Source organism: Accipiter gentilis, chromosome 9, assembly GCF_929443795.1.
Source record: "Accipiter gentilis chromosome 9, bAccGen1.1, whole genome shotgun sequence".
Classification (NCBI taxonomy): domain Eukaryota; kingdom Metazoa; phylum Chordata; class Aves; order Accipitriformes; family Accipitridae; genus Astur; species Astur gentilis.
The window spans coordinates 13,396,387-13,422,442 of NC_064888.1; the positions used below are offsets into that span (position 1 = coordinate 13,396,387).

General features: G+C 37.4%; 1 protein-coding gene across 2 annotated transcripts in view; it reads right to left on the reverse strand.

Moving 5' to 3' along the window:
* The window catches only part of NRG3 (neuregulin 3), a 430,409-nt gene that overhangs the window by 11,360 nt on the left and 392,993 nt on the right, over positions 1-26,056 (reverse strand). For both annotated transcript variants that reach the window (XM_049809693.1, XM_049809692.1), the window contains exons 5-7: positions 21,498-21,600; positions 16,199-16,325; positions 7,216-7,343 (exon numbers count right to left, since the gene is read on the reverse strand). In XM_049809693.1, the coding sequence (XP_049665650.1) occupies positions 7,216-7,343; positions 16,199-16,325; positions 21,498-21,600 (358 nt within the window). The remainder of the gene's footprint in view (positions 1-7,215; positions 7,344-16,198; positions 16,326-21,497; positions 21,601-26,056) is intronic.

Genomic DNA, 26,056 nt, shown 5'->3' on the forward strand with positions numbered 1-26,056 from the left:
ATAATTGCAAGACAGATAGGTATACCTGAGATAACTGGTATAAACTGCAGCAACGATGCATATAAATAACCTATCTGAACTTCCTTCAACTTGCACCGAAACTCTTGTTACTACATCTAACACCACTTGCTACCCGCTGCTAAAAGCGTGTGGGCTGGTTAGACTGAAGGGATCTGGCACATGCCAACATTGTCCTGCAATCACACCAGCTCCAGAACTGACAGAGCTTAAGCAACTGATTTGTTGCTAACATGAGGTTCTTATGCTTTCAACATTTCTGACAACAAAAACAGAGGGGAAAATGAACAAAAATCATCTGTGGTCGTGGACACAAATTCACTAAGGAGGACAAGGACATACGTACAGTCAGTGCAGCTGCAAGCTGCAGGATAACGCTAATTTCTTGAAGCACCAAAGACAGGATAGTAACAATTTTTGCTAAAAGTTCTATGAAAAAGTAACTCCAGTATAATGAAGTTTTTCCTTTTTCACAAAACTGCTATGAATGCCAGCATACTCCTCCTCCAAAAATGTTAAAACAGTCCCTCACAGGCTTCTGCTCTATTGCTCATGTAGACTGTTCCTCACTGTGAGGCAAACAATGTCTTTTGGATTTCTTCAGGGAGTTTATCCTCCTTTAGCCACCATTATGGTTTCTTCCTCCCTGTACTCCAGTCTAACTGGGTAAAAGAAACCTGCCCGCGTAACTGAGCTGTTAAATAAAACAGACCAATAAGGAAAGCTGCAGCAGATATGTCTTTAAAATCTATTAAGCATTTACTCCAGAATAACAAAAATAATACGCTTGAACTGGTTCACAACTAATGCATAAACTAGGGAGAAATATAGTTCTGATGAATTAATGGTTTGAAAGAAGTAGTTCAACCATTTCTAAAGTTAATTAAGAACTTGGGATTCATTGTTGCAAATTGTTTTGTGTGAAAATTTTCTTTAGGTTGAGCAACCGAGTAAAAACAGTCTGTCTCAGCAGGTGGAGTATTCTCTTCTCAAGGCACATACACAACTCCCAAGTGCAGTTAACCATGTTCATGAAGAGGAGAAGACTTGCACTGAATTTACAGTAACTCTGGGAATCCTCCTGTACTACTTTTTAGTTAATTACTAAACAAAATTGATTATACATCACATTACAAACACATTCAGAATTAACTTTGTCAACAGGAACATGAAAAGCATTAACAAAAGGATGACAATTATGGTGTTAAAACTTTAGATGGGATCCCAATCCTTCCATTCTTGTTTAACGAGCACAATGGAGCTACAGAAATCGTGCTTATAACCATGGTTGTGTGTAGATCTATTTTACTTATTCTTTCCCCTTTTTTCATGATCATAATTAATGAAAAGAAAGATGCAAAGTTGAGGGAGGAAGGAAAGTCCTAAAACTGATTGTAAATACTCTGGCTCTGTACCTGCAAAAACTGTACAGAGAGGCATATTATATTACATCCTACGTTACATCCTATATTACCTACCAAGCGTGAGATGCAAACGTTAGTGTTGAAGACATGGGTGTTGGCCCTTGCAAGACAGAAACAGTAAATACATACCCCAATGACAGAGCTAGCTGCCAGATAGCAGTGTCTTCCGATGTTCCCTAGGAGCCACATTTTTAAGCTGAGTTAGACAATCTACTGCTAACATTTGTACAGATCAACTATTCAGACTTTCAACCAATTTTCAGTTTTAATAAAAAGGATCTGTTATACCTGAGAACATAAGCATCACTCAGTAAATAACATGCAACAATAATAACGCTGTATCACAAAGTCCTTTCATCAGACTGTTTACAAGAACGAGATGACGCACAATGAGCGCGTCTCTCCTGGAGCCTGTTATAGACGGCTCCCCAAAGGGAGAAAGTTAACATAATGTTTGGGACTTCAACAAAGCTGTATGTGATTAAAAGAATACTAAGATTGTAAGGAGATTATTATGCCAAAAAAGTTGTGGCATGAGAGAACTGAACTTAATAGTTTTATCCCTTTTTTCTCTATAGCGTCCTGTATCCCGAGCATTTAAACACCACTCTTTCCCTTGCCTTTGCGAAGTCTGGGAAAACATCTCGTCTACAATGGCACGATGACCTGTGTTTTCTAGCTTGTGATTATGAACCATTACAGCTGGTCAGGTTCTCAGCCCAGGTGGTGGAGTGGGACTGCAGCCTGCTGTTTGCAAAACTCTCTTCTCCCTTCACATATGTAGGAGAAGCTTTCCAGCAGTCAGCCTATACCTACAAATCTACTCTTTATTTCTGAAATTATCTATTCATGTGTTCAGGAAGAGCATGTGCCAGGGCTCATCGGGGACTTTGCAACTCTACAGAAATCCTTCAACACTACCCATATCATCTGGTCACCATCCTGGCTCTACCAGATAGATACATACGACAGGAAAAAAGAACAGAGCGCTCAAAGGTACCTCAGTGGCAGTGAGTTTAATAATCTGCCGTAACTTTATCATATACTCCCTGCAGTGCATTGATCAACCTTCATCCTAAAACTACAATGATATCCAGGGTACTAATCCAGAAAGTTGTTTTATATTGAAAACTTTGAGGCTTCTTTTCAGTTTATAATTATTTATGATGAGTATACATCTATTTGTTCTCTGTGCCACCATACTCCTTCACTTTAAATAGGTCTCTTATTTTTCATTATGCTTTCTCTGATGTATTTATAAGCAGCAGTCACATACCCTTTTCAGTCTTCTGAAGACTGAAATGAGACAGACTCTCCAACACTTTCTATGGAACACAGATTATTAATTACTCATATTAGGTGATGGATGCAGTTTGAGTCCATAGTAATCAGGAGGACATTTTAACCAGGTGAGATAATAGTGGTGTATTCTCATGCTATATTCAAATGAAGTGACAACAGTGTCTCATGAAGTGGTTTTAATGTTTCTGACTTTCTGACGGAAATGTCTTAATACTTCCTCTCATCCCATTTATCTTTTGCACATCTGCATCACTTTGTGACTTGGTTATCCTTTGACCAAGTAGTATATACTGGAACTTTTCTTCCTCATTTGTTTCTTAAATTTTGTTATTAGTTCCCAAATGCCTGACCTTGCATTTAGTACTGCTGAGCTTCAATCCAACTCTGTTATGCCACTCTTTAAAGTTATTCGATTCATTCTTTATATCTAGATCTTTATCTGTATTGAGTCTATCTTTTAACTAATTTTTTCAGTACGTTCCATCTTTTTTACTCCAAAGTCATGCACAAAAGCATTAAACAAAATTTGTTCCCAATGTTGACTAATTCTTTGAGAGCTCCATTAGTGCTCCACTAGTGAATGTCTTCAGCCCAGCACTTACCTGCTCAACGTGACTGCTTACTATTTGCCTTTTAACCACCTCTGTGTATCTGTATTATAGTTTTTCTGCCTCTCCCTGCTTTTTCTCATTAAAGGCATTAGACACATGTGACAACAAACGTTGACAGAGGCTGTGTAGAGATCAAGCTCACCGACACCAGATACAAAGAAAGTCACCAGTGTAGTGTTGCAGAAACTGCTGCTGGTAAAACTTACGACAATTTTTAGCCTTTTTTATATCTACCCAAAGAATCTGCTTCCCCCACATTTGTCCTAAAGCCTTGACTAGTCTAATTCAACTTAATAGGTCTTCAGTTCCTTCGATAAATTTTTTCCTCTTCCTAAATATTTGACATTTGCTATTCCATCATCACACAGCACAGCTCCCATTTTGATAGATTTTGTGACCAGACTTGAAATTTCATGAGCCAGTTCTCCTTCCAGACTTCTTTCATCAAGATTAACCAGACCATCTTGACTTCAGGGCTTTGATTTCTGCATTATGCTGCCACTTTGACTGTAATAATGTCTATCTTCATATATTTGCTTCTATTTGTACTCTACCTTCATCCTCAAATATTCATCCTAACTGAAAAATGAAATATATTCATTCAGGATTGCCCCAACTGCTTCATATATTATCTCTGTCCCACCGTCAGCTTTGCTTCTTCCTGTATAGTCCTCCCCTTCTTTATACAGCAAGAACAATTGATTGCTTTCAGTATTAACATTAATTCTTAACTCACAATGATTCCTGGAAGTGTTCACTTCAAGCGTGACTTCTTGCCTGCTGTGATATCGTTTGTTGCTTACACCCCATTCCTTCTAGGCATTCTTTTTAGTAAATTTCTCCAGAAAACTATGTTCTTTCTTTGGGAAAATATCAGATTCCTCATACTTTCTCCCTTTCAGGCTTCCTCTGCCTTTACATTCTTAGTTGCCTTAGTTTATCAATACTTGTTCCTTGAAATTTAATATCCTTATTTACAGAATAACTTTAATTTACTCTGTCTTTTGAATTAAACTGAGTCAATTATATCAGGAGCATAAAGAGTAAAATGCTTACTAAATCAAAAAAATTGTTTATACCATGGTTTTCATGGTGTTAAAAGTTCATTAAAAATGCAAACACAAATTATTTTAAATTTTAGAGCAAGTTTATGCTATTTTGGCATTTTCGTAAGACAATACAACCGCTCAAGTCTGAAAGCCTCTGCATTTGGCTTTCATCATGGTATTCTCTGAAATGAATCCCTCTAAAATCAATGATGACTGAATCAATGAATGAAAGTCAGGATGACTAATTACTAAGAAAACTGCTATTCAAAAGGATCACAACTCAATCCCATAATTAAAAAAAACTAATTTGTTTCTATCTGTTAGAAATTAAGACTATGGGTTTTCTTCTTACTAAAATCAACAGATAATCTGAGGTTAATTTTTGAGTGCATTGTATGCTTTACAGGAAGTTTACTGATTAGACATATTTGTTACTTTCCAGTTCTGAAAGTAGTAAGAGTTGGTTTACATATGCAAGCAGATGAGGTAGAATACTTCTACTGTAATAACAGTGCATAATACAGGCAAAATATTTTAGGAGTAAGATTCAGTGGAGACTCAAATTTTCAATTCAATCTCAGCAGTAATTCTTTGCATGCAGATGAGGTTGGTAGACACACAAAATTGCTGTTATCTAATAATGTGAATGAAATAACTAGGTGATCTCTGTCAGACAAATTTCAGCAACCCCAAATGATACCCTGCCTTGATAGTCTTACTGCAACAGGCCAAAATTGTATTGGTTTTAGGAAGTGGACACAGACAACTCCCGATTTTAAGAAATGATAACCCATCATTAGTGCCCTTGAAAACACCAGCAGAGAAAACGTGTCTGGATGTGGAACAAAATATTTCTGTAGCAAGCAGAAATAAAACAATAACATAGTTTAACAACAGCAAAGAACAGAGAACCTGCAGAGTTGCTGTAATTTTTCCAGGCTCACGTCAGGTTTAGAATGGAAGGGATTTTTAGGACAAAATGTATCCCAGTGAAAAAAGAAGTTTCCTCATTTGGCCACATGGAACACTACTTAGAATCTAAAGAAACTGAGTAAATTAGGAAGCTGTCACATGGTGCATAGATTAAAGACAGCCTTATAAGTCTTAAATGTTAAAGTCTGTGACATGTTTTATAAAGCAAGGGCCCTGTATAATAAATCTTAAGTTATAAAACTACAAAAATAATTCTTTCTAAATTAAGGTAACCATTCCACATCTTAAAACAGTTCTGAAGCAAAGACTCTTAAGATAGCCTGGTGCTTGACATCTGCAAATAAGATGACTGTTGTTTTGGGCTTGTTGTTGTTGTTGTTAGGTTTTTTTTCCTGTTTTCCCTGGGAAAGAGAGATTTTGTGTGCAAAGGTGTTAAAATGAGCAATCTGGGATTCTGCATTAGTTCACGGTAAATTCAGCATGGCTTATTCTGTAATTTCCCTATGGAAAACAGGGAGTCTAGAGAGTCATTCAGCTTTTATTTTAAGAGATGTTCCTAAACAGAAGAAATATTTTCACTCTTTAATTTACTTCCACATTTTTAAGCTTAGGTAATGTCATGGTACAGCACCTATAAGATTTCAAACCTGGATATCGCCGTCATGTTATTAAAGGTAAGGGAATGTTACTGTGTTTTTTCTGAACTTCACCTTTTGACTAAATGGAGATAAAATTCCCTCCAGAGCTTCTGTGAAAAGCACTCTAGGCATGAGTTCCATAGCTCATCTATGTTCAGTAAAATTATTAAGCATATTTTGAAAATCTCTGTGTAATAAGGAATAAGATCTAAGAAATGGATCTGACATGACAGTTGGCGTTTATTTTTCATGCCAAATTAAAGGCTTAAGTAAGGTAAAAGTAGGTAGGACCCAAATATCCCCTCCTGGCTCATAGGCTGCACTTTGGTAGGTTAAGCTAATCATTAATTCAAAAGAGAAGGAACATGTAAGCTCACTGGGGGACTACAATGAAAATGCACCAAATACTACAGAAGCTAGATCATAACCTCATGCAATCCCAGACTTTCGTTTTAGTGATTTTAAAAATTATCCTTTCAATAAATAAGTCTTCCCCTCCAGATTATCTAGCTAAAAAAATTCTGAACTAATTTTTCTCAGCCGTTTTACTCTCTCTGTGTGCTCTGGACCAGACATTACCACTGCCATTCCACCAACGCTATTGCTTATACCAGACATGACTCTGGTTTCTAGTCCTGTAATGAAGCATCTGCACTGTTTTTCATCCAAAAAGGCTATAAGCAGAATTCTAATCCAAATGCCACCTAGTAATGGGTGACTTGCCTCTTTTCTTCCTCTTGGAAACAACCATCCAAACTTTTTAAAGACTAGTTTTCAAAGGCCACCATGTGTTCATAAATAAGTCATTATTCATTTTGAGTATTATTTGTTTAAACAAACAGTGAGAAAGGCTGGAAGTTTGCAACCCTGTCTTTCTGCAGCAAATGAGTCATTAACTTCGTGAACATTGATAAAGGAAGCCTGGTTTTTAACGGTTTCTCAAACTACAGTTGATTCAATCACTGGTCTGTGTCTACAGCTTGGATAGTGTCTTTAAATGCTTCCTCTAGGACTTTTACAAAATGCAGATGAAGTCGGTGAGCATTGTTATTGCCTTTTATGTCTGCAGCTAAGAAAATGCTTGGACATCTGCTTAACGAGTCGGCTGAGGCTCTGTTGGTACCGTACCATTCAGCATCTCTCCTAGTCGCAGCGCGCAATAATCCTGCACACGTACCACTAGTTCAACGACAGCCCTCGGCAGCCTGCCAAATTGCCCATCAGACAGCCATTTGCTTACCTATGTTGCTTGATGGGCTGGGTTCCTCTGTCGGGAGACAAGGCCTCTGGGAAAGACTGAGGGCCTGAAAAACTAGACTCCATAACTTTGTCCAGAATAGGCCCAGGATGCCTATCTGTTTTTGAATACTGTGGCACAGAGAATAAAATTAATTAATACACAAAAGGCAAAGTACATTGTTGATGCTATTAAATCAGAATTCATATTGGAGCGGGGTAAGAAGTGCTCTAATGCATTTTTAAATTAAAAATAGGCATTGCAAGTAATACATTCATTCACTATTGTTTACATAGTGGAAAGCACCGGTACTCATTATTCCCATTACCTTCTCCACATCAAAATGCTTGTGTCTGCATTAGTAGCAAAATTACTGACTGATCTGCTCATAATGATAGGTAACACTGATCCCTTTCACTAAAACCCTGTTTTTGTTGCTGCCCATGCAGAGGCTGAGATCATGAAACACATCTCAGAGGACAGTCAGAACCTTCTTGGGTCCTTTGGAGATTTCAGTCCAACACTGCTTTTACCAGCATGCATAACTATGAAAACCAAACTGAAACAGCATTTGTATCATCAGATAAGTAAGAAAAATATTTGAACCCTATCCATAGAGCCAGATATCCCTTCTGAACAAGTCTGAAACTTTTGACCTAGGAGTATCTGTGCTGGTAAGAACCACGTAAACATAATTCTTCTTGTGACAGTTGCAGGCGTAGGGCAGACTCTGGGCACATAGTGAGACACAAAGGTCTGTAAAGCAGTCACCACACATGAACAAGAACAGACTTTCTTCTTCTTACTTTGTGATTCAACTGGAAGTTCAGCAAAAATTGTGCCTCTGATCCTGAATGGAGCCAGAAAGGCAAAGTATAAAAAAAAGCTGCATTTTGGCTTGGAAGAAGAATCAATGTTGTTAGTAGTTACTGGACAATATCTCAGACCTATGAGAGGTTAACCCACATTTCCACTCAGGTATGAAAAATCCTGCACTTTGCAGATTTTTTACATTGCATTACAATGACCTGCACTAAACCTGATTGGTCCACTTTTCTTTAATCCAATTCTTTCTGTATTGAGTTTGTATTTTTAATACTAGATATTTAGATAACCTTGTTATCTTTACAACAAACTGGTATTGTGGAAGGCCAATCACATCCTGGCCTGTATCAGAAGTAGTGTGGCCAGCAGGAGCAGGGAGGTGATCGTCCCCCTGTACTGGGCACTGGTGAGGCCGCACCTCGAGACCTGTGTTCAGTTTTGGGCCCCTCGCTACAGGAGAGACATGGAGGTGCTGGAGCTTGTCCAGAGAAGGGCAACCAAGCTGGTGAGGGGCCTGGAGCACAAGTCTGATGGGGAGCGGCTGAGGGAGCTGGGAACTGTTTTTTAGTCTGGAGAAGAGGAGGCTGAGGGGAGACCTTATCGCTCTCTACAACTACCTGAAGGGGGTTGTAGTGAGGTGGGTGCTGGTCTCTTCTGTCAGGTGGCTGGAGATAGGACGAGAGGAAACGGCCTCACGTTGAGGCAGGGGAGGTTTAGGTTGGATATTAGGAAAAATTTCTTTACTGAAAGGGTCATCAGGTATTGGAACAGGCTGCCCAGGGTTGAGTCACCATCTCTGGAGGTATTATAAAAGCGCGTAGACAAGGCACTTCAGGACATGGTTTAGTGGGCATGGTTGATGGTTGGACTCGATGATCTTGAAGGTCTTTTCCAACCTAAATGACTCTATCACTCTCTTACATGACTAAATATTTTATCAAGAAAATAAAAATTAAAATAGTAATAATATAAAAAAAATCAGTGGTAAAAAATGCCATGCTATGATACAATAGCAAAAATTCATGGAGAAGATTGCAAGCTTTCTTTCAAAGTACAGTTCTTCAGAATTATTTTGTTGACTAAGAAAAGACCAATAACTCCTTAAAAATACAGAATTATTTTCTGATTCTCACTCATTCTTATCTACATTTCCTCAGACTTCAGCAAAATCCGAAAGGGGAGTTATACAAGGTTACTCTTTTAAAAATGGGTTACATGCAATTTTAGTCCACCTACTCAGACTTCTTATGACCGATTTCTATAGATAAAATAACAGATCTTCAAATTTTTCTCCAATGCTCTTCTCCATCTTTCTCTTGTCCAAAATACCCCCCATAAACAGGGCCAAAATCACTGCATATGTGCTTCTGAAGGCAAAGCTATGAGTGACAATATGCAAAACGTTGCCACATGCATGAAGTAAATACAACTGAAATAATAAGAAACACATTCCACTCATTTCTTTCAGTTACCATGATCTTAGTTGTCACTTGTAAATGTTGTAGATGAAATATTCAGACAGAAGTACAATTTTTAAGGTACTTATGCCTGTGAAGGTTTTAAACTTTAATAGTTATCCTGCCAGCTGCAGAAATGAAACTGTCTTTGATTTCTGACCTGAATAAATCAATTTGAGCTATGTAAAGAATGGGTTGTTAGTGCCAGGAAGCTATTTCTGTCCTTTTTGTGTTTGTTCATGATACGAAATTGATGTTCCGAATGGCTTATAAGACCATGAGTATGAAGTGAATCATGAAGGGTAATTAGAGATAAGCCGTGCCTTTTGCTGCATCCATGGTTAAGGTGGATGTGGGCTGGAGCAATGGTATAGAGAGTCTTTCCTCATCACAACAGAGGAAAACCAGGACTCCCAGAAGCTGCTCTGATGCTGCCTAGCAAACTATACCGAAGGTCCAACATCCAGCACCACTCAGACGCAGCCTGCAAAGGATTTTTTTCCCCTCTAACCGAACATTTATTTTACACCATTTTCAGATATACCAGTTACCAATTACCATAACAGCCATAACATTCATTACAACAAAATGTGAATCACGATTTAAATTGAGGGTGTGAATATACAGAGAATTTGAACAATGTAATTGAACTGATTTGGATGTATCACATTGTTCTTACATTTTAATAGGTCTAAACACCGTTGGGTTTATTCTCCTTTAGCTTAACCATAAGAGCCACATCCTTTCTCTGACATCATCTCTGGAGAAAAATAACTACAGATTTCTCTGAGGAGTTTACAGCAGTACCCGTTGGTGCCCCCAGAAGTATGGTATAGGATTACTCCCCACCTGTATCCCAGCAGAGCCCATCCCGCTGCTTCCACAGCCCAGTTCTCACCTGGGCTGAGCTCTGCAGAGCCCTCTGAGTATTGTGAGCTGCTGAATACTCAGCCATGATGGAGAATAAGCTGTGAAATACTTTCAAAGGACTGTTCCAGTAGGTTGAAAACATCACTGAAAGCTTATCAGTATTTGGTTTTTTATGGTTTTATTGTCTTGCTTAATTATTTGTGCTTGTTTGAGCAATTACTGAGAAACGCTGATGCATATGGCTAAATAAATTAAAGAATAATGATAGCATTTAAAAATAAACCATTTTGCAAATTTTCAATTTTTCACGGTTTCATGAAGAAAATAATCTGCTATGTACAATTACTCAGCTCTTTGACAATAAAAAACCACATGCTGCTAGTTAATGCTAAGCTAATCTGCAAAAGGCAGCTTGGGCCAGGAGACAAGAAATCAGCCTCTGCCACTGACCTACTGTACGACTGCGAGCACGTAATTCCCCTGCTCCATGCCTTGTATTCTTTATTCTAAAATGTAGGATCCATGGATAACAAATGCCACTCAAGTGCTACAGAACAGTTTGACACTCTTGTCCTAGTATTATGCAAAACAAAGCATCCATCCCTCCCCCCAGCTTTTCTTAGCTCTTCCTCCTCAATGATTTTCCCAAAATAGTAATAATAAAAAGTCCAGAAATGCATGTGGCATTGGAAGAGAGGTGATGCAGGGATCCCATTTCAAAAAGGACTGAGAAGGCAGAGGGGTCAGCTTTAAATTAGATTCAGAGTGGGTGCCTCGAGGAGGTAAGAGCCAGTGATTTTTCTGGATGGGCTGACCTTGCACAAAAGCCCATCAGGTGGTGTATTTAACTTCCTTACAGCTGTTCCCATATGCTTTATATGTTTTGTTACCAACCCTAGCTCTAGACAGAGGCAAGTAAATTCAAGTTTGTCTATTCTGGCAGTTCTTCCGAAGTAGACATGTGAGATAGAAATGGGAAATTTGCTCTTGATCTTAGCTGATAAATCACATCGCAACTCAGGTAAAACCACACAGTAATCTTTTAAAAGATTTAAGTGTATCTGTTGCTCAACATATATTAATTGCATTTCTATCACAGTGACTAAAAAGAATTTATTTCCTACTGCTATCAACAAAAGGCAACGAGACACAAAAAAGAGCATTTTTCTCCCCTGATTATAAGACTATCAGAAACCTGGAGCTAGTGATTGCAAGCTATTAGGAACAAGTGTAGTGAAAAGTGAAACCACACACTACAGCATGAAAAGCGTATTAACCACCTTAGAGGGAAAGTGATAGGGAATTAATAGATCCACTTAGTGCCATGGGAGAAGGTATTAAAATCCGCAAAGGTGAAAAAGGCCACTTTAAAACAACCATGGCAACTCTTAGAATCACTAAAGGAATGGCAAGGCTTCAGCTGCTTTTTTTTTGTTATTGCATGACATATTTGCCAAGTTATGAGAATTTAAAGAAACCCTCTAGTCGAGGTGGAAAAAGGAGGTAGTAATTAGGATCACTATTAAGACTCAGGAAGGCTGATGAACTACAGAAAACCAGGAGGGCTGCAACACCTCCTCTCACCCCTTGCACAGTGTATGAGGGCACACAGAGCACTCGTCTTTCTATGAGGGGCAGCTGAGAATGACAATTTACTTCCTTTTGCCTATGAGGACATGGAACCATTTGCTGCAGTCCTGTGGAGCGCATTTGTTAAATATCTTTTGAAGATAATATTACCTCTTTGGGAAGCGGTACATAATACTAGAAAGTCCTAAGTTTCATGCAATAGGTGAAATAAATCTGAATCTCCTGTGTACCTCAAAGATCCTGCATTAAAAACTGGCACATCTATCTTTTCCTGACTGAAGAATTATAGCAAGATTACCAGTGCATTAGTATCCAAATCCAAGACACCAGAAAACCTAGCAAGAAATTAAGTGTGTTGCTGCCAGAATATTTGGGAAAAGCAGTGGACTTGAAGGAGATTCAGAAGAGACACTAGGAGCTGTGTTCAAGCAGTTATTTATGAATCCTCCTTACAGTATATGGTTTTTTTCATCTAATTTGTATCCCTAACAAAATAATGGAATCGATACCAAGAGAAATAGACTCGGCGCAGGTGAACACAATTACCAGCTATGAGCAGCAGGAGTTCAGAGAAAATACAGCTGTCCTGACAAAATCTAACCCTTTTTTTTAACTTTACAGAATAACAACTGAGCAGAGGAAGGAAGTAGAGGAGGTGTAATGCATTTGAGTGCGGGAAGGAAAAGCATATGTCCCTTCAAAATATTGTCTATGCAAACAAAAAACTTTATTCGCTGCAATATAGCAAATGACAGGGAGGCATCCATGTTTTAACTTAGATGCCTAACTCTCCTTGCGGTCTTCCTCAACCTCGGGGCTTGCCAAGGGAGGTGCTGGATGTGGCCATTCTTCCTTGCTTGTGTTTACCCTGCTGATCACAGAGGGCAAACCCCAAAGAGAGTAACTTAAATGAAGGGAGTTCTAAAAAGCCTACATTTGTTCAGTTGGCCAACTCCATTTTTTTCTGAATATCCTGTTGCTTAACTTGAATATCCACATCTGAAAGAGCAATCCTGCCATATGGCTGTTTAATGAGCTTGGGGGAATATCCAATGCTTCAAATCCATTTCTTAAACACTGCCTTTTGAAATAAGAATTGCTGCAACATAACCCACAGTCTAGGATGCACCAGGAGAATTCTGATACAAAAGGAGAGTGTTTTAAAAGCAAACCATTCAGAGCTTTTAACCTTGTATATGGTTCTCATAATCATACTACTGTAAAGAAGCTTTAATTGGCATAGAGGTGGGATATCATAGGGACTGATGTCTGAAGTCCTTTTCCTTCTGCAGTAATGCAAACAGCTGCAAGTATAATGAGTTAGGCTAGAATAAAATGCAAATTTGTAATTCATTTTAATACTTGGTTCAAAACCAAAATGTGTGGGTTTTCTGTTAACAGCAATTTTGATACATTCACATGGCTTCTCTCATTTAAGAAAAGATTCAAAGTTGGCTTTGAAAATAAGTAATGAAAAATAATTCTTTTCCTTAAGTCCAGTCAAGAGTAAAAAGCGAAAAAAGGAATGATGAGAAGAAAAAGTATTTCACTGAGATTGGTCAAGATCTTTACAGCCACAAACCACTTGAAACACTATCTGCTATACCCTGGGTCTTGGAAAATAAGTAAAACCGCTTTCTAGAGCAACACAGCATTTGGAAAGATCCATGCATCCTCTACTAATCGTACCAACCTCTGAGGCAAAATGTGATGGCTGTTTCAGAATAGACATTACTAGAATAGTCATCAAGAATAAGGAACCTTATGAAACTATTCTCAGGTCTACACTAATGTGTTCTCTCTAGAAGAAGAAAAAGCAGGGTGAAGAACCTGAAAGCATCACCAGTTAATTCAAAATAGGCAGGAGAAAAATATGGGAGACTCTTTTAGGGGAAGAGAGAAAGGTGACATACAAACAAGACAGTTTTCCCATGTAAGAGGAACACTTGGAGCAGGAGAAGAAACAGCTTCCAGGATTACGTAAACCAAAATGCCAGACTGGAGGACAAGTCTCCAGAAAATAACCACCTTAATTTATTTACTTTTATTTATTGGCTCTTGGAAATGAAGAGAACTAAGATTTCTTGCCAAACCCATGTGGTGAGAGCCGCAGATGGGAACTGCAGAGAGATCACATCCAGGCAGTGACCGGCAGAAAGGCAGCAGCAGAGATGTCGGAGCGAGTGGCAGCAGGAGCACTCTCCTCCCCACGCCACTGCCTGGTCCCTTTCTCACCCAGCAGATACGCCCAGGGCGGATCTCTGGTCTCTGATGGGGAGCCACTCAGCCATTCCTATGAAATACCATTTCAAAGTTCTTTTCTGTTGCTTCGCCATACCCCCTGTCCTTTTTTTCCCCCTCCAATCTGCCAAGTTTTGTAAATATTTCATGAACTGCCTACATGCATTCCGGCACTAAAATCTTGCTAATAATAGAAACCATTCCTACCCTGCACTGTTACGCTACATCCTGCACAAGGTCATTCTGTTTTTCTTCCTTAGTATCTTTGCTCCCAAAGGGAAAATGCATTAACGGCAAGGAGGAAAACAGCTGCCTGCAAGCAGCCACAAGAACAAGAACATGGTGTGTTAATTACCAGCACTGATAATGCCAGTCTGAACAGCATTAAAAGCTGAAAAGCAAATTTGGATTAAAATAATGAAGAATAATAACGGTCTTCAATCTCTAATATCTGGAATCTACAAACTGCCACTTCGGCCACTATGGCTATTGTTATGGCAAAAGAAAAAGACTTAAATAAAGCTTGTTGATGTGTTTGCCAGCTGCACAGAAGACATCAAATAGTTCACGGTGATGATGGGTTGACAAAATATTGCACTGAATTACAGTGAGAAAAAGGCAAAGAACATATTCTTAGTGTTACCCAAGACCTACTTTATATGTTAGAACAAAATCACAAAGGCTCTTTATAGCTTTACCTTTTGTTGCCATCATTATAACCCAACAATGCTCCCAACAGCTTCTTTTTAGGGGCTAGAAGTAATATATGACTGAATGAACTGAAAGTGAAACAAAGAATTGCACAAGATTCCCTAAACTGTGATTATGTCAGTTTAGTGGAGCTATCTTCCTTCTTGAAATAGCATATGTTTCCTGAAACACGAAGCATATCATGACCACAATGGTGCTCCTATAAAACAAAACTTTTAGCGAACACAAGCAATGCTTTGACAACTCCTCTATGGAGGCTCTGCTTACTCTGAATCGGTTAAAAGGGCTTATACTTATTTCTGCGTTAATTAGATGTAAACCAGGAGTTGAGACATCTGTGGCTAAGTGGGCATGAGCACTCGCTTTTGCTAAACACCCACTATTTTGATGGAATCTGGCAAATAAGGTAGTCAGGCCTTTAAGCAAAGCTAAGATACTATTTTTTTAAAGAAGAGTTAAGCATTTAGAAAGGCTTCAATATATCTTTTATGATTTCCTGTTATATTGCTACCAGGAACCTTCTCAGTTGTTCTAAAGACTTTGTTCAAAATAAGACAGTGCTAAATGTTTATGACTGGGGGGGGAAAGAATGACATGGATTGGAAAATACCTTTCATCCAGGGTTAAACAAATTGGTCATCTTCAAGTTCCTTAATTCACATACGCTGTATGTATTTCGTGATTGTGGGATTGTATTAACCTACATATAACTATACACAGAAAATGACTAAATAAATTTCAAATTAGTTTGAAAAACTAATCTCTTTCTGGTATCAAAAATCCCTTTAAATCAAGATCCAGGAAAATGAGACCATCTGCACGCTCTTCCGTCGGGCACTAGTTTACATCTGTAAATTGAGTTCTAGATTTTGAATTTACTCTGAATTAACTGTGACAAATCTCTACATTTTTTCATGCACGTTCATTAATTATTGGAAGACTTGAAATCACTTAAGTTCAAGGACCCCCATTTCACCTACAAACCATACATATGAGCTAAGGTATTGCCGGAAATTGTAATCGTTACTTCCACTCCTGGATGCAGAGTTAGGGGGCTCAGCAAGGTCTATTACATGAACAAAATGTACCAGGATCCACTGAAAAAACTTTAGAAAAAAAAAAATCTCTGGTCAGTGTTTTCCATTAATGGGCATGATAGAAAACATTTTATGAAGGAGGTGAGAATTCTTGTTCCCATTGCTTGGATGCTAATAGCAACATGGCGATGTGCTGCCATCAGCAGCAGGAACTCAGCCAGGCTATTAAGTGTTGTAGCTGGCAGAATTACTTACATTTTGCAGCTGGACTCGGCTTTGTGCCATACACTCTGACTTTGCCATCATGCTGGAAGCATTTAGGCTGTAGGTTTTCCTATTCTGTGTTTCTTTCAGCTGTTCATGAATTTGCTTTGTTTGTTTCCTGCAGAGAGAAATAAAATTCATGTAAGAAAGAGCTAGTTTGATCTTCTACTATAGCCGTGATATTTTTATAGCCATGGTTCCCTTTGTTCAAAACTTCACTGTATTAGATTAACCAGCTGAGCTAATTCACTAGTGTCTAATATTTCAATGCAGTGGTCATTTTCTGGTGAGGCTTAAGAAAGGAAAAAAAGAGCTCTTCTCTTTAAAATATCTTCTGTTCTCAGATTACTATAATAGCATGCTAGTTGGTTTAGTGCAGAATTTTTTAAGATCATCTATTGCATATTTAACAATAGCTTGCAAGTAGGCCTGAATATTAAAAGAGAATTTTGCTCTGATTTGGAACAAAGATCTTGGCAAATACAGCAGGCATTAGCCCCTGTTAGTTATAAAAAGTGTTGAAGAACCACAGATTTCGGCTAGCTGAATAGACTTGACCTACAACCCAGTGCCTTGTATAGACCAGCTTTTGCTTACATGCTTAAACCTGGAAAAAACCCATCAGTACAGTATCTGAGGCTGTGTTTTTGACATATTATACTATGATCCACTATGTCAGGGCTAGGAATACCACTACATGAATCACTTGCAATATTCAGAAGATAACTACACTATTAATAAAGGCTTTCTGTTTCTGCCACACTACATTGACAAACAGAGTTTCAAAGTTCTGTACATGACTGAGGATATGAGGCAGCAAACTTTATTTTAAATATTTATCTTCTGCAAACAGGCATCTTAGCTGGGCAAAAACTGTTAGCAAAACATATTTCAGGTCTTTTATCAGTCTCCATTCTTTTGATAAGCTACATTGTCTGAGACCTATCAGTTTTAAATGATCATAATAACTCCACAATACTATTTTAATTCCTTTCTTTCCTTCCTTCCTTCCTTGCTTGCTTCCTTCCTTCCTTCCTTTTTTCTCCCCAGCCGATGCATCTCCAGCAGAGAACCTACAAAGGCCCTGGACACCGCCCAGCAAGGTCAAGGACTTGCCAGCAGCAGCAGCACTTTGTGATGCCACCAGCAGCTTTTGGACAGCAATTGGTGAGGAGCCAAATTTCAGAAGGAAGTGATTTCAGAGAAATGCCAATAAGAAAGAAAGGAAATATAGCCTTTCCATACTGAAATTTGAAATTTTAGCAAAGAAGCTTCAGCAACAGTTTGAAAAATTTCTGCTGATTTTGCTGCTGAAAGCCTTGTGACATCGTCAAGGTTGACAGCATCTTGACTCAGGCCAATGAATTTGACACCAAATGAAATACAAAAGTAATTTTAACTTCTTTCAGTGGAGTCTGCATCTAGTGCAGAAAAGTGTAAGAAACCAGAGGAAAATTACTTACTTAAGCGGTCAAGGGGGGAAACTGTGAGAAAGGCTAGGTTCTCTCAGTATGAAAGAAAGCAGTAAGAAGTATCACAGTTCAGATATTAAATTTTAATAATATAGTTTTTAATATACTAAAATAAATATATGGGATTTCCTCTGCCTTGTGAGTCCCTTAGTTCTGATCTGGCACTGCATAATTTAAGCATTTGCTTGAATTCAACAAGCTGTAAGCACCTGCTTAGAACTAGGTATTTGTTATAGCATGTTTCCTGAAAACAGGTCATAAACTGTAATAAATCTCGGACTCTATAAGTATCTCTTATGCTTTCTATTTCCATCCTATTTTGAAACAGCATGGCAAATGAAAAGGAATGAATTTACATTGTAAGCATGTTACAAATATGAGTGGCATGTTTTGGGTATAACTAGGAGCTCATAATTAGTAAGATAAATGAATATGGGTGGGTGAGGAAATAATCTCTCAAGCACAAAAATATTAAACTTTCAAAATTCTTCCTTAGCTAAAATAACTTGTAAAGTTACTATCAGAATAACCTGAATAGATATATAATCTGAAGGATAATACTGTGAAATTAAATTACTTAGTTGATTCTGAAACATCTCTTTTAAAAACATTTTTTGATATCTACTTATTTTTTAAATCGATGAAATTGAATAATGTCATTTGTAAAATGGCAAAATGAACTCTTCAGCTTCTCATTAATTTCCAGGGGAAATTCACAAAACCAACTCTGGAGTTTGTATGAATAATTATTTTCTGACCAGCTAAATTAGATACACTAAGGAAATAAGCATATGCATCTGTATGTCCTACTGGAAAGCCATCCACTTGCACGTTGGTCTTCATAATGGTTATGGAACATCCAGTCTTTTTTGATGACTATTTTTGAGTGGAGACTTCATGTAAAGTCTAAACAATGACAGCAAAACATGATCACAGCATCAGACTTTGGGAATCTCTCCTGTACATACAATGTTCCTGGAATTTAATCAGGAACATAACAAAACAAATTACAAATTTTTGGAACTCCAATTTGGATTTATTTAGAAAATCTGGGTTTAGAGTTGTTTCTGCATCTATAAACTCATGTAAGTAAACTGGAATATTCAGCTTCACTGCTGCAATCTTTAACATTACAATTGAGATTCCTGAAGGTAATTTATTGAGATAAACAATCTAATAATTAATTTCCTTTTATGTTCATGCAACCTAACATTACTATTAGGTTTATGCATATTCATTTTGCCAAACTATAGAATACAGTTATAAAACTAGAAACTATTAATAATTCAAAGTTACTCTCCATTTAATGTATTGATTTTATAATTTTTTTTTTTTTAAATGAATGGGCCTTATATGTTCTACTTTAGAGATATTTGGCAATAAAGTGTTGTTACTTCAGCAAGAAAGAAAGTCACTAGTCATTTATAAAAGTCTAAGCCATAAAGAGCAGCCCATTACTGTACTCTCCCTCTGTTGCTAGCACTTACAGCTCTTTCTTGATTACCCTAAAAGGAATAATTGGAAGCGCATAGTGTTTAATTATAGTTCTAAACTTTCTCAGATTGAATTTATTTTTAATTTAATGGTGCATAGGGAAGTGCACATTTTGAGCAGCAGGTATTATACAATTGTCAGACTAAGAAAGTCAGGGTCAGTGTCTTCATGGAAACTTTTTTCTTAAAGGGAGCACCATTCAGAGTTTCTGTAGCTATTAGCAGTATTTTAAATTTTTGATACACCAAATTAAACCCAAGGATTATCCCCCATGCAGGAGGAATGCTTTGATAACTCTTAAGCATGATCAAGGCACATCTGCCTGATGAAGAAGCTCCTGAAAATCTGTGGACTAAAAGCTAACATATGATAAGGGTTGAAGCGCTTTAAATTTGTTGGGTTTTACACCCTTAAGACACTGGCCAGTGTCACAGTTACGATACTGTTTTATGTGGCCTCTATGCAACCCAGTTTAGACACTCTTATTTACTTTTTGGACAGTTTGCCAGATGGAGCCACAGCCAGGGAGTTAGGATTTGATTAGTATCTTACCATTACTGCATTTCATTTATTTGATAAGACCCCTTGACTCAACTGGAGGTGCTCATTTTCTCATTACTCTTCAAACTGCAGTTCCTAGAATCTGGCATAAGCACACTGCCAACTTTTCCCAGTAACCCTCAACTATCATATTTATAATGCAGATAAAAAACCAAACCCAACACCCCCGCCTCCTACTGAGATGATGAAGCACTATTGTCCTGTGAGTTCATCTTTGAAGCATTATTTCTACTCGTTATTTTTAGACACAGCTCTCCCCACCACCTCATCAAAGTCATGGTATTTTGAAGGCTGTTCCAACGCAGCTCTCCACCACTCCCTACAACAGCGCAAAACCAAGAGGGGCACAGCTGAATAACAGAGGAACATTTTATTCACACTATGCTCTGTTGTTGACTGCATGTTCTTCCAACTGACAATCCCATTTTGTCTTTTCTGAATCTCTCCTCTTCACCAAAAAAACCAAGCCTTTCCAGGAAGAACAGGAACACCTTATTCTCTTTTTCTTTCTTCTGCAGACCTAAAATGCATAATAATATTTCTAATGCAGTGGCAAAATGGCTGTGTCTGCTCACAATTTATACTACAACCAAAGAGTTTGCAGAGACAAACTGTCCTGCCACGGCATCCTCCCAGCTAGCATCACTGTCATAATCTAGGTCCAAAGAACAATTAAACAAAATGCCTCAAGACATTAGAACAGGTAGGAGTGTTTTGATGAAACATGAACCAACTCAAACCTTCACTCAAATCATGCACAAACTACCCCTGAAGTTTGAGGGGAAGAAAAAGGGGGAAAAAAAAGACCTGGCGACTTTTCCAACTTCTTTTTTTTTCCTGATAGAAATGTCATTTTTATTTTTTTTAAATAAAAAGTAGTCCTCATCAGATTTCCTACCCATTAAAATAAATTCTGAAAAGGGGGATTCAGATAAGCATCCAAACTTTTAAATAGTGCAAACCTCCACATTTTTGATGCTCAGCCACCGTGACTAACTTCACGCAGGTACTATTTATATTGATATGTGTTCTCTCATTAGCTCCAGCTGGAACAGGAATGAGGGATGATAACCATACAGAACATATTTATAGATACAGTGGCACTGACAAGCATGTAATGTAATTGCTATGAGGTTTTTGCAACTCAAATTACACACATAACAATAAATATTATAAAATAATGTTCAGTTGGGAAGGTAGAGTGGAAAGTGAGTATTTCACCTGAAAATAGTTTAGTACAGATGATTCCACCATACTTGCATAGTTCAATATGCTTGCGCATTAGAGATACTCATTATGCAACTACATCAGCAGTTTACAACTATTAGCTACAGGTTACAGATATCTGCAGAGAACTTGTCTCTTCCTGCATTTCTAACTCTACCTTTGTTCTCAGCATACAGAAACGAAAGGAACATTCAGGGATATGAAATGAAATGTAAAAAGGAGATGGTATGTTTAAACTTATTTTCAGAAGAGGAAAGTGATTATCGCACTGATAGTAAAAGACACAAAATTATTATTGTTAAAAAAAGAACCGAAAAGGACACAATCCCTTCTTTCCTGATGTCAGAAAATTGAAACCAGAAGACATATTACTCCTGTTTACTTTTTGGGGGGACTTAAATAGTGTAGCCATGGGGAACTGTTCTAGCCTGTCCAGAGCTAACAACAGCTTCAAAAGGAGGGGAGAAGCTGAAGAATTGTAAAGCCGTAAAAAGGACAGAAGCTAAATAACAAACACGCTAGACGAAGGCTCTTACTTTGTTTTGAAGTAGAACGCTGCACAAAGCATGCCCACTACGACTATGCCAAAGACGATACAGGAAATAGACAGCACCTGGCGCTGGTACACTTCTTCGCTCTCTGTGAACAGCAAAATTGAGAATTATGAAAGCATCAGAAAACAATACTTGTGAAAAGTGGATTTCAGCACATCATGGTTTCACTAATGATGGACAGATACAAGAGATTTGGAAGTCTGGGTTGGCCAATTCCTCAACAGAATGGATGCTTCTCTGAACCTCTCATCTAGGTAAGGTTCACAGAGTCGTGGCCCCCTAGGAAAGTTTTAGAATATGGTTCCAATACACACTGAGAGATGAATAATAATAAAAACCAGGATAGTTTAATATTTTCTCTGCCCTACACGCTATTTTTCAGCTTTTTTAGAAAGCTTCTACTGTCCATAGGAGAAAGAGCCCTACAACCATGGAGTTTTTTCTGGCTTAAGGGAAGACCCGTCAGAGCTCTTACAAGGTCCCACAAGATTCAGAGTTCTTCTTTACCTACCCCCAAAATGTAAGGTTTGGGTGGTTTTTTTTGACTGAATGGTGATTACAATGCCTTACTCCCATGTCATTCCCTGTACTTGAAGTTTACGTAAAACATACCACAGTAAAAAATTAATTCAATCAACTTGGATGGAACCCAGTGACTACTATGCTACAATGCACCAGATATTGCTTTCATGGGAGTCTATTTTTTAAAAAGAAGTTTCCTTAATAAATTTCATAATCTTCTAATTAATTTTAAAACAGGAACACAATGAAAGAAAAAAAGAGAAAAAAGCTAAGAAAAGAAAAGAAAAGACTCATTCATGACAGCAGACAGAAGCTGATAGGCAACTGGAGTTTCACACACTGAATTCATCAACAGCTCCTTAAGTGTTATATTTTATTTTTATTATTTCAACTGCTTCTCCAGTCCAAAGTGCTAGCATGCTAACCAGATTGTTATTTTTTAAGATCAGCTTCTCCAAACATGCAACATACAAACCAGTATTTTCATTCATATATTTTAGATAGAAACACAACACATAAGATTATCAAAGCACAGGACAAGCACCGTACACCAACAAACATACATTGCCTTTCTAGGTTGGAAATCCTCAGTGCAGACCACCCCCCCCATTAATATGAATACCAGACACACACATGTCAAGTAGGTGACAGTAACTCCATGTTCCAGGTTCGTAAGTCTTAGGTTCACAAGAATAAAATATTGTATGACAACATCAAGATGAATTTAGGCAAATATTGAAAAAAATCTACACCTAGCTGGAAGTTCAGTCAAATACTATCTGGTGTTAATAATGACTGAAGACGATGTGCACTATCCTAATCAGTACTAATTATTAATTTCTCAAGAATGAATATCACAGTGCGTTAGTAAACATTTGGAATCTTAAATACAGTCACTTGCCTCTTGTAAAAGTCCTAGTCCTTTTTCATAAGCTATTTCAAATAAAATGACAAGTACCAAACCTTTATTTCTTAATGACTTCTTTACTTGCTCACTCAAAGAATACCACAGTGATTCAGAAGCCATTTCTAAGATGGAAAATGTCCTCAGCTCCTGTCGACTTTTCCCCCTCATTTAATTTTGAAATTCTGAAAGTTGTACTTCTAAAATATTGTCTTAAAAAGAAAAAGAAGCAAATATAGTAACTTACACTTTTTACATGTCTAAAATATATCTGGAAAGGTTGTAATTCAATATGAAATCCTGATAACATTTCAGTAAAACTGATTCCAGTAGAGCTTTAGGCCCATTCCTCATGGGCATGTACAAAATTTGAATCTAGACAGCAAATCCTCATTAGCAATGAACTAAATGTTTGGGGTTTTAATTTCTTTTTTTTTGTTTTGTCTGTTTATTTTTACTAGCCTGGGTAAACACAATTATCCACCTTTCATTTCCACTGCAGTACAGAAAGGACTAATCTTAAAAATTTTGAATTATTACGTTGAGGTGGATCACACTGCAAATACTTGAATTGTTCAGTTCAGCAATTGTTAATCTATTCTGCCTGAATACCAATTTCAGCACCTACTGCCTAAGACCACAACTAAAACATACATACTTATGAACTGTAATTTCACTCAAATAGTGCATATAAATATATATATAAAAAAATCTATGTATTAAAAGAAATTGATTTATGTAATGTGTGCAAAGAGGCTTAATTTTGATTTACTGGCAACCTAAGTCCTCATTAAATACTTTCTTTTTTTTTCCTTTTGTTATTTTTTTGAGAAATGGTGAGTTTAATGCAGCTATGTTCTTTCGTCAGTCCTGAATAGCTATCACTGTCTTGTTAAAGATGCTGTAGAATATGTCTTACCAAGATAAAAGCAAGTCAGAGACTAGACAATATTATCTTGCTCAAACAAATATGTGAAGATTTAAGTCTTTTGTGTAGTCAGATTAATCCCTGTCAAAAAGCTTTCAACACATGCTGATCAATGCTTTCCTTCCTTGCTGTTTATTTTGTACAGTGCATATTTAAAGAACTACTTATTGATTAACTTTACTCCATTTCTTAGACACCTTTGTTCATTTTTTTTATATCTTTTAAATCTTTATTTGTGTATTGGACTCCACCATTTTTTGACTCCCAACATCTTAAAGTATAATCACTTAAGCTTTTTTCCATTCTCTAATCTTCTATATTGGCTTTTTTTAAAAACCCACCCCCTTACCGATAGAAATATAATCTGTCCCTCCCTGCAAACTTTGAAGGTCTTCTCATTATTGCCTTGATTTAACATCACTATTGCTCTAAACATGTATAGCACAGCTGAGATCCTCTCTAGCCAAGGTGTACTGGATAGGGCTTTTAAACAAGGCAGAAGCCAAGTACTGCAAAGCACTTTTGCTCTCACAGAACAGAAAGCTGTAGAAATGCGAAGAAATGAAAATTCCTTCTCCTTAGTTGAAGATGTGCATCAACTCATGCATACACTACATACTGAAACAAACTTCCCAAGGTAATCTAAAGTGTGACTGAAATTACGATTAAGTCTCTCTTTATTTGCATATATTCATATATACCTTGTGAAGTAAATCACCCTGATTACATTCTATTGAAATAAATACTCTAGGGAGCAGATTCCTCATTTAATGAGCAGCCAAGAAAATATTTCAGCTTAAACCCAAAATATAAACTGCCATGGATATTCTTGGATAATCCAGTTGAGGAGTTAAGACTACAGAACATGAATTCCACCAAGCATTCAAATTATACAAAATACATAATCTATACCAACAGTAATACAACCACAGACCACAGTGCTGAAAATTAAGAGTCAACTGTTTAGATGCAGACTGTTTTGTTTAACAAAAATTATGGAAACAAAGATCTTTCCAGCACATAAAGACAAGACAAATTCACATGGGACATGAAGCCTGCTGAAAGGCTGGGTTCCCATAGACAAGTCCTCATTCACTGTGTGTGCTGTTACATGTCTAGCCCATTTTTATTTATGCTATTGATCCTTACTAATTTTCATTCCTGCTACAAAACTGTCTCTCTCCCATCACCTCTGTCATGTCATCCCAGTGAATGTAAACTTCTTGTGCCTTAAGTGCTCCTTTTTCTAAGCTGATCTCACGCGTTTGCTACCATTATGAAACACAAAATGACTACTGGTGATCCATGGAAGCAAAGTTTCTTCCAGCACTCACATCACAGTCAGATTTCATCTGTCTGTTACTAAAAAAAAGTACATGCCATATTCCAGGTAGTAGAGTTTGGGTTTTTTTTTATTCTCTTGCTCTTTAAAATTTACTCTTAAAGGCTGTCATCTGTCTGCTTTATGCATGTGGAAAGACTCACTGAAGCATACACGTAAGTCTTTAGAGGATTAAAAAGGGTATGGTAGACGTGTTTTTCTCATGATTGTTCCTTCTAAAGGATACGGTAGTTTTGTTGTGTAAATAAGCTGAAACTTGGCTCTTCTTTGTGACTTTATGATAAAAGGAAGAACACTGGTACAAGGTCCCTGAGAAACAGCCATGTATGTTTCTAACCATATTACTGAGAAAAAATAATTTAGTTAATTAAAGCAGATTATGTTAGGCTTTGCTAGCACCTGAATCCACAATATAATTACCAGCCATAATCACTGGATCCTCTAGTTCTATTGTGTATTTTCTGAATTCATTGAAATATCTTTGAAAGGTATTTCAAATATGAAGAACAGCACTGTGCATGTGGCCTAAGCAAAACGATAACAAAACTAAAATAGTAGCTTTCGCATTGTGGTGCTTATTTCAATGGCTCTTGAATAAAACCTCAGTATGGTCACAAGCATCACAGAGAACAATTATTGAATATTCAAACTGAGCCAACTGAGAAATTATGACATTTACCATACAAATGCATTACTTAGGCTTTGCTCTATAAAGAAAAAAAAATACCAATAAATGTGCAGATTAATTTTTCTGCTGAAGTTTTTAGTCCCAGCCCCAAAAGCACCACAAAGCCTAAGAGCATTCAGCATTCCCTTATCTTCCTCACTCCCCTCCCCTAAATGGA